Below are 10,176 nucleotides of genomic sequence, written 5' to 3'. Positions count from 1 at the left end.
CAGATGCACCAATCAACATCAACATCAACGTATATTTGACAAATCCTGCAAAAATATAAAATAAGTGGTTAATTTAATTAATTAACTATGAATTAATGTTTTAAGTATAACAATGACTTTCCACAGTAACCAATTTGGATTATCATAATTACATGCATAGAATTTAGACACAGTATAGTATATTGAGTTAGAACAATTTAGAAGGATAAAATCATGATAACACAAAATTTACATTTGTGGGCAATAAACAACCAACAAAGTTATCTTGTATTCCACGTTTCTTTCTCTCCCAAAACACCAATATTTTCAGTCTTCTTTTTCTCTCTACTTTTTTTCCCACTTATTATTAACATTCCACTCTCACAATTATCATCAATCTTCTCTTCCCTTATTACACATGTTTTCCATGATTTTCAATTTTTCTCCACAATTCTTACCTTTTCTCTCTCACTTTATAGATTCTTCTTTGAGGTTTTAAGGTTTTGGAGGTGTTTTTGTTTGATATTTTAAAAACTAGAGTGACCCTTTTGTTTTAGGGTTAAATTAAGAGTAATTGAAAATGGAAAATGTTTCAGTTTTGTGTAAGGAAAAGGATCAGATGGTTTTGCCTCCAGGGTTTAGGTTTCATCCAACTGATGAAGAGCTCATTAGTCATTACCTTTATAAAAAGGTAATTGACATAAACTTCTCTGCTAGGGCCATTGGAGAAGTGGATTTGAACAAATCTGAGCCTTGGGATTTGCCATGTAAGTTATTTTAATCTTTGATTTAATTCATATGCACGTTGATCGGGTAATGATATATTTTCGATCATTAAAAATGTTTGACTTTCATCGCATGTAAATGAAAAGACGTATAGACGGTGGCTTTTGATTGGTTTATATATTAGGTTTCATCAAAATTATTCTTTTTTTTTTCCGCTAAAATATGGTTTCGGTCGCTGCAAAAATGCCTCGTTTTGGTTTTAGTCTCTGTAATTTTTTTTTGTTGTTTTTGGTCCCTGCAAATATGCCTCATTTTGGTTTTGGTCCTTGGCTCCACTTTTTTGATGATTTGCACACGTGGCACATGATGACTGAACCCATTTATTAGAGAAATAGTCATTTTTTTTACAGGGACTAAAACCAAAACGAGGCATATTTGCAGGAACCAAAACCATATTTTAGCTTTTTATTTTTATTGTGTTTGTAAAATGTAATTATTTTCTCTTTGGTTACTTTTTATGATAATTTTGTGTACATGTTTTGATTAATTTGGTTATAGGTAAAGCCAAAATGGGTGAAAAAGAGTGGTACTTTTTTTGTATGAGAGATAAAAAGTACCCAACTGGTTTGAGGACTAATAGAGCTACTGAAGCTGGATATTGGAAGGCAACAGGAAAAGATAAGGAGATTTACAGAGGAAAATATCTTGTTGGAATGAAGAAAACTCTTGTTTTCTACAAAGGAAGAGCACCTAAAGGAGAGAAAAGTAATTGGGTAATGCATGAATATAGACTTGAGGGTAAATTCTCTGTTTACAACCTCCCTAAAACTGCCAAGGTAAATTCTCTGTTCGAAAAGTGTATACCTATTTTATTTTGAGCTTTAAATAAAGGTCTGTGATCATCATATGAGTCGTGGCATAAAGATAATGCGACTGCAATTGAGGTCACATCGACTACAACTAAGGTACAATCGTAATGATGCGATTGCAAACCTTACTAACACATTTGATCAAAGGCGTGTCTCTACTCTCACATGTGACTGTGTGGTTGTGTCCAAAACCAGGGTCGGTCTAATAATTTTTAAAAATAAGGGGGGTCTAAAGTAAGGTTGAATATATGGGGCCTTTTTTTATTAGAATATGAGGCCTTTTGCTTGTAAAATCTAATGAAAAATAATTTTTTGTATGGGGGCCTAAAGCGAGGGCTTTGGTGGCCTTACCTTAGACCGGTCCTGTCCAAAACCAACACGACCTGTCACATGTGATTATGTTCAATTGATTTATTATTTCAAATTACCATGACTCATTAGTGTTGAAATGCAAGAGTCAGTGTCGTGTTGGTGTCAGTGCTTCATTATTACTAATTGGTTTTGGTGTTTTGTGGCAGAATGAGTGGGTGATTTGCAGGGTATTTAAGAAGAGTTTATCAGGCAAAAAGACATGTCATTCTGGGATAATGAGGTTAGAATCTTTAGGAAATGAAATGAGTTCTTCTATTCTTCCACCACTCACAAATTCTTCACCTTATTCCATTGACAAAATCAAATCACCTTACGTGTCCTGCTTCTCCAATCCAATTGAAAGAAACCAAGTTGGAATCTTTGATTCCTTTAACAACACCCCTTTTGAAGTTCCTTCAAATCATTCAATTAATCTTCCAAAAAATACACCTTCTATTGGTTCATTTTACTCTACTCAAGGAATTCAAGTTCATCCCTCACCAAATTTGCCATTACATGGTTCTGTTTATAACAATGGATCAAACTTTGAGAATCAGCATCATCCACCTTCTTCAACTGCACCAATTGATCTATCTACCTTATGGAATTACTGAATTCAAATAAATTGAAGCATATATTTTTATTGTATGAGGGGTAACTTTGACGACGCAACTGGTAAAGTTGTTGTCATATGACAGGAAGGTTACAGGTTTAAGTTCTGGAAATAGTCTTTTGTGTAAAAAAAAACAAGGAAAGATTGCATACAATACACTAGTAAAATGGTGGAACCTTTTCCCGGACTCTGCGTATGTGGGAGCTTTAACAGTGAATAGTGAATAACAGTGAAGCATATATTTTGTACTATAAGAATTGTTATTATGGAATTGTATTGTATTGGTTGTTTGATACTTAAGGGTTGTTAACGTGAGAATTATTATTGAATATAAGTTTGGATTTTATTAGAATGAGACATGCCTGGTCTTATTTTTGTGGATTCTATGACAACTATATAGAGTGTGACATTTATTCTGGTAATATCTGAATTGGATTTTCAATATTAAATTGATTGTGGAGACTGAATCAAGTACAGTAACAGTAAGCATTGAAAATCTTTCAAAAAAAAATCAGTATCTTTCTTGGTAACATGTGCATGCTCATTCTTTGACAATTGACATAGACCAAAATATTTTTAACAAAATAAATAAAATAACTTATCTGCATTTCTCTTCGTGCGAATATTAGGACCGAGAAACTTTTCTCCCTTTTCTCCTTCAGTTTATGTACTCTTTTATTTGACAACTCCTTCTTTGGTTATTTGAACAAAATCTCCATATGTGATAACACCCCACATATATGTGTCTTGAGATCTGAGAAAGAGTTCCATCTTACCTTTTCAAAAGTATAGTTTAAGCCATTAAAAAGTGGTGGTCTATTTGATGATCCTCCTTAAACTATGTATTTGACTTTAGACATATTTCATGAATCTTTTCTCTAACATTTGTTTAAGTGTTCAAACCCTTAGAACAGACTCTGATGCCAATTGAAGTAGATAAAATAGTCACAAGAAATGGGGGTTTAAATTGTGACCATTTAAAAAATTAACCTGTAATTAAAATTGATTCTCAAGTTTTGGACTTTGAATAGTTAAGTTAGTACAATATATATATATATATATATATATATATATATATATATATATATATATATATATATATATATATATATGAGTCAGGATCCGTTGATACTAACCATTAAATTGGTTTAATCTGAAGGCTAATAATTATCCACTTAATAGTGCACGGTGAGATCAAATTTATTTTATACACCTTAGTACCTCTTGTATTTTTTTTTATCATCCTTTCTCTCACCGTAACCATTATTTTACAGATTGGAAATCTCTATGAGCAATAACTTCCTTGTTCTCATTCTTTCTCCAATCGATTGGATATTAATTTTATGAGTATCAATTTTATCGTTTTAAAATCATTTATTTATAGATTGGAGATCAATTTTATCAATAACCTCTTATTCTCCAATCGACATGGAAAATCTCTATGAGAAATTTTATGAAAAAATTATTTATAGGAGGTTTGCTAGAACACACCCACTAGTTTTTATGTGGGAATGTTTTAGCAAGTTATAACTAAAAAGTTAATAAATACACCTTAAGGTGTATGTTGCTATAACACACCTTCTAAAAAAACAAGTGAGTGTGCTCTAGCAAATCCTATAGGCATTTGCTAGAATGCACCCACTTATTTTTTAGAAGGAGTATTTTAGCAAGTGAATAACTAAAAAGTGGTTAAATACACCTTAAGGTGTAGCTTTGCTAAAACACTCCCACATAAAAACTAGTGGGTGTGTTCTAGTAAACCCCATATATATGTGTGTGTGTGTGTGTGTGTGTTTGTGTGTGTAGTGTATACTTGAAAATAAAGAGTATAAGGAAGAGAAGAAGAACACACAAAGTTTATAGTGGTTCACCCATTGTGGGTTAGTCCACTTCTCACAATCTTATGAGAGTTTTCACTATGATGTTTGAGATAACCTCTCAAATCCTGCATCCTACAATATTGTTCACCTAAACAATTACAACAACTGTATTCTCTAAGCCTCAGCAGGCTTGCACCTTCTTGCTAAGTTACCCGCTTACACTTTTACACTTTTTGCTCAAACTAACACTTTAGTACCCCTAAAGCTATATGAGACTTTCTTTACAATTTGTTTGGAGTTTGAATGATTGAAATCAGACAAGAGAAGAAGAATGGAGGGAGAGGTTTATCTTTAAAATGATAAGAGAGAATTGATTTACACTTTTAAAGACTTCTAGAAATCTTTGTGATGATCAATTTTTTGCTAAATCTTCACAACATTATTATGTTGTTTTTCTTGTTGCTTTTCAATGGTGCAAGTAATGTTAAGTCTTCCACTTCTATTTATAGAGTGTTTTCCTGTATCTTGATATGATTTAAACATTGTTCCTCTCTTACTTAAACACTCAAAGCACAAGTTAAATATCAAGAAATTAATCAAAGTCCATTAATTCCTTAATCATCAAGATTAAATATCAAGAGTAAAGAATGCTCATAAAATTTTCATACAAATGTGAAAATATAATATTTTAGAACATGAGTTAAATATTCCCATATAAAATTATTACTTTTTTGACAAAAATATATCCCTATATAAAATTATTTACATGTAAAATATCTAACGTCATAAAAGGGATTGCACATGTCAATTTTGGCATTATGAAAAGAAAAAAAAAAGGAATTACTGTATTTGGCATTATGAAAAAAAATGGAATTATATTTCAATTTTGACAAAAGAATATTAAATAATAATTATTTGGCATTATGAAAAAAATGGAATTATATTTCATTCACGCGCTCCCACACGCCTGGGCTTATACACAAGTTTTTGTGGGTGCGTAACATTCACGCGTGGGGCATCTTCTTTGCCCGTTATGCTAGAAACAGGTCGTATTTGACCCGTGGCCAGACTCGACAATATTTTGGGATTTTGTCCAATGTTTTGATCGATTTTTAAAGGCTTTTTTATCGCGAGATAGAAACAAAGGGATTGCACATGTCAATTTTTTCGGATTATCGAGTTAATGACAGATCTAAGTATTAGGGTTCATTCCAAAATTTGAAATTAAAATTGATTCAAATTTCGATTTGATAAAGGTTTGATTCAGAATCAATCAATTAAGAGAAGTCCTCATTCGATTTCATGAATCGTTAACCCACTAGTGAGAGAAATCTTGGATCGAAAAATGGAGTTCATGGTAAATCTGATTTGTTAATCATTTGTTTGATAGAACACATTTTTTTTTGTTTAGTATATTATACCAACAAGACAAAATAAAACCCTAAAAGAATTATGGTATTAGGATAGAGAATTAAAGCCATGAACTTGGGTTGCAAAATTAGCACAACAATTTATGTTACAAAGGATGCATATCAGAAAAGATGCATACTAAGAATGCAAACGTGTGATATAGCCATAACATGTATCTATTTGGCTCTGATACCAATTGATAAAAGTTTTAACACTTAGCCATAGATCATAGATACAAATTATAACATATCATCAATAAGAGAGAAGGAATAAGAAATAGCATATCTTCGAATTGGGTTCATGGAGGATAACCGCCATCCAGTATGAGAGGGATGACTACCCTTATTCCATCTAGCTGTCCATAATGCTTAACCGTCTGATGGTATGACGTTTAAATAGCTAAACGGCTAAGGGCATGGACCTCTCATTGGGCTTAGTTAAATGGTCAAATCCATCACGGTCCATTTAGAAACAATAGTCCAGTTACACATATTCATCAATTGATTAGGAAAATTGCCTTTTTGACATCAAAAGTTTCCTAATAACACATGGAAATGACGAAATTACCCCCAACGGTAGTTAACCACCGCTGAATTCATTTCTTCAATTGATATTATTTGTTTGTTCCTATTCTCTCTCTCATCTTTAACCTCATCCTCCTTCTTTGTTTGAGATGTCCAGCTGCCATAGAAAACACCCAGAACTACCATCTTCATCCCCATCACAATCACTTATTTTTCACCTCTGTATCCTTCTATTTGTCTCCTTTTAGCTTTGATTTAAATTTTATGATGACTAAAATTTAGAGTATGTTATCTTCAATTTCAATTCGCATTAAAAAAACCTAAAATTTTCAAATTTCTAACATACTGATGGTGCCATATATAATTAAATCTTGTAGTTTTTTTTATAGATCTTTTCTCTTTGTTTCAATTCCTTCACCCCTTGCTCCTCTTATTTTCTCCAGTACTTACAGAAACTTGATGGTTTGAAACCAGCGTGAAGAAATTATTAAAAAAAATAAAATCTACTCAACTTTTGTTATCTGCTATTGTAATCTTCCCTAAATTAAAAAAAATCAATAAATCATTGTTATTGTTGTAAAATAGAAACACCAAAGAACACAGATAAAGTGGAGTTTTTTGTGTAACGGCGTGTTTGAGAAATTGGGAAGAGACAATTCATTCAGCGGTAGTTAACTGTTGCGGGATATGTCAACGGTAGTTAACTACCGCTAGGGACAATTTTTTATTTTCCATGTATTATTAGGAACTTTTTGAAGTCAGAAAAGCAATGGTTATTGATTAGTGCTTAACATAGTAGACCATAATTTATATTAATATTAACTTATAATAATTGATTATTTTCAATCCATAATTGATTAATTAAATAATTAATGCAATAGCAACAATAGGGATAACAAGGTTTGTTATGATCTAAAAATAATATGAATGCAATTACTATTTTAGCTTGTTACAATATAGTAATAATAGGGAAATTTCTTTTATATTTTGTGTATAAATAGATTTCTAGATTCTTTTGAAAGGAATCAAGAAATAAGAAATATTTAGTGAAAGAATTTTGACAATGACTCGAATAATGAACTATCTTTTATTTTACGTAAAAGAGTTTGACACAGACTCTAAGAGTACAATTTCTTATATATTCGTATCGTTGTCCAACACATAAATTCAAAAGCTTTTATCAACTTAGTTACTAGAATAGAGAAGTTAACACTTTTATTGATTGATGTTAGTTGTTAATATGTAAGTATTTGTCCCCTTATCATGATTCGTAGTTAACACTTTTAGGCTATGTTTGGTTTGATGGAATATGATAGAATGAGATGGAATGAAGTGGTAACTAATTAAGTTCAATTGTTTGGATTTGTAAAAACAGGATGGAGTGGAATGGTACATAACGGAACTCATTTCATCCCATTCCATCATATCCTTCAATTTTTCTTTCCCCCCAATTTGAGATGTATCCAATGGAATGAGAATTTATAATTAAACTATTACTTTTCTACCCCTAATCTCAATACCTCTATCTCTCCATTCTTCCTCACCTTTCTTCTTTTGTGCTTAAAAAATGGTTACAGCCCATGCTCTTCTATGTATTATTGTGTGTTGTGATTTATTGATGTGCGTGTTTTAATATTTGTTTTTGTAAAAATTTGCGATGTATTTCTTATTTCGTTTATGCTCTTTATTTTGTTGTTGCTTTTTGTTTTTCTTATCTAGATCTCGTGTGTTTTTTTAGCATTAAAAATAAAAAGCATTTGGCAGTTTCATTTTTTTTTTTTTTAAGGAAGTAAGATCTTAGTAATTCTCCTAAAAAAAGATTTTAGTAATTATATATTTTTTAGTATATTTTACATAATAATGTTTTAATGCTAAAAAGGGTAAACATGTAATTAAAAAGTTATAATGTGTTCTCTTTCATCCACATTTTAAATAATGGAATGGAAACATTTCACAAAGTAACCAAACAATGGAATGGAATCTCTATTCCGTTCCGCTCCGTTCCACTCCAGTTCGTTCTATTCCGCTCTACTCTGTTATGTTCCATCAATTCAAACAGAGTGTTCCATTCCACTTCACTCTATTATTTTCCATCAATCCAAACAGAGCCTTAATGATGAAATATTAAGGCTTGTAAATATTGGCTTGATGAATTATGAAATATTGGCTTGTAAATGGTTATATGATGATGGGTATCTAATGATGTGAATGTGATGAGTAATGTTTGAGCTAGTTAATGATATGTGAATGACACATTGTTTAACAAAGTGTAAATTGTGAATTGTGTAATGATAATGATGATATAATGACATTGATATGATGATAATGGTATAATAATGATGAAACAATGACGGTGAATATATGACGATGTTGTTGATGTTAGTTATCGAGTCGTATGAATTTAAGCATTGACGAGTCATAATGAAATGTTCATGCATTTATGGTCAATCCAAGTGACGGTGTAGTGATTGTGGGATCACTCAGAAACATACCTCTGATATCCAAAACGGTACCACATGCATAGAGTCGAATTAGAACATTGCATGCATATGAGTCTGTGTGGAAGTTGTGTACTTGAATACGTGAATCTATGTGAAAGATGCGTATATGGTTATGTGGAAAATGTGTGATTTGACTATGGTGATGAAGTGTGAATGCTATGCATTCGACTTGGTGATAATTCGATGATGTTAATACTTGTTTATGTCCTTGTGATGATGATTTGAGATTCGTTGTATCTATTTAAATAATTGAATAAGAATACATGTGAATATGGTATTGCTTAAGATGAATACGTGTAAATGATGTTGTGATCCTAATACTATACATATGCGTTCATATTTCCTTTATGTTGAATTTATATCTTACCCTATGTGTGACAAATGATCGCCTACATCCTTGTGGTGTAGATTTGCAGGTTGAGGACACATAGTTGCCGAGAGTTTCCCGAGGACGGCTTGGAGCCTACTCATCCTTTACCACTTTGATTTTGGAGTCTTTCCTAGTGTTGCTCTAATTAGGACTCTTTGAATTTTAGTTATGTTATTGGATTATGTTTGAGGAACCTTGAGTTCATTTTGATGATGTACTTATTCTCAAATATGATGCATGACAATAATGTTATTGAGACTAATTTTCGTTGTGATTTGATATTTTATGACGAGGACTTGATATGTGTTGAAAATTGAAAAGTAACACCATGATATGTTCTTATAATAGTTTAATTATTACTTTTAAATAGTACTAGATTTTTGATCCGTGCTCCGCTCGGATTTATTGTAAAGGGATTGACATACGAATAATAAAATGCAATATATGAAAGATAACAGTGAAAAAAATAACACATGATAATCCATAGTATACAAAATAAAACACTTCATAAAATGTATGAAATATGAAAATATTATAAAAGAAAATTCGGTAATCCTATCAAATGCGATGCATTTTTTAAGATGGAATTTGTTAGGTTAAATGATTGCAAACCTAATAAAGCAAATGAGCGGGAAAAAATTAGGTTAAATTGCTGCAGACGTAACAAAAATTAATAAATAAGGATAAGTGTAGAAAATATTTTCTTCAAAAAAAAAAAGCAAAATGATTGGAATGAAATTGGTGCGATGCATTTTTTTTAGATGAAGTTTGTTAGGTTAAATAATTGCAAGCCTAATAAAGCAAATGAGCAGAAAAAATTAGGATAAATTGCTGCAGACGTAACAACAAAATTAATAAATAAGGATAAGTGTAGAAAATATTTTCTTAAAAAAAAAGGCAAAAGGATATGAATGAAATTGGTGCGATGCATTTTTTTAGATGAAATTTGTTAGGTTAAATAATTGCAAACCAAATAAAGTAGATGAGCGGGAAAAAATTAGGTTAAATTGTTG

General features: G+C 31.2%; 1 protein-coding gene across 1 annotated transcript; it reads left to right on the top strand.

Moving 5' to 3' along the window:
• The first annotated feature begins 223 nt into the window (after nucleotides 1-223).
• LOC25490388 (NAC domain-containing protein 100) lies at nucleotides 224-2,895 on the top strand. Its single transcript, XM_013603810.3, has 3 exons — nucleotides 224-746; nucleotides 1,264-1,541; nucleotides 2,093-2,895. Exons 1-3 carry the CDS (start codon nucleotides 560-562, stop codon nucleotides 2,537-2,539), a joined length of 912 nt encoding a protein of 303 aa, XP_013459264.1. The 5' UTR covers nucleotides 224-559; the 3' UTR covers nucleotides 2,540-2,895.
• Nucleotides 2,896-10,176: the final 7,281 nt, after the last annotated feature.

The sequence above is a fragment of the Medicago truncatula genome, chromosome 3 (assembly GCF_003473485.1).
Source record: "Medicago truncatula cultivar Jemalong A17 chromosome 3, MtrunA17r5.0-ANR, whole genome shotgun sequence".
Taxonomy (NCBI): domain Eukaryota; kingdom Viridiplantae; phylum Streptophyta; class Magnoliopsida; order Fabales; family Fabaceae; genus Medicago; species Medicago truncatula.
This window is presented reverse-complemented; position numbering and strand designations above follow the sequence as displayed.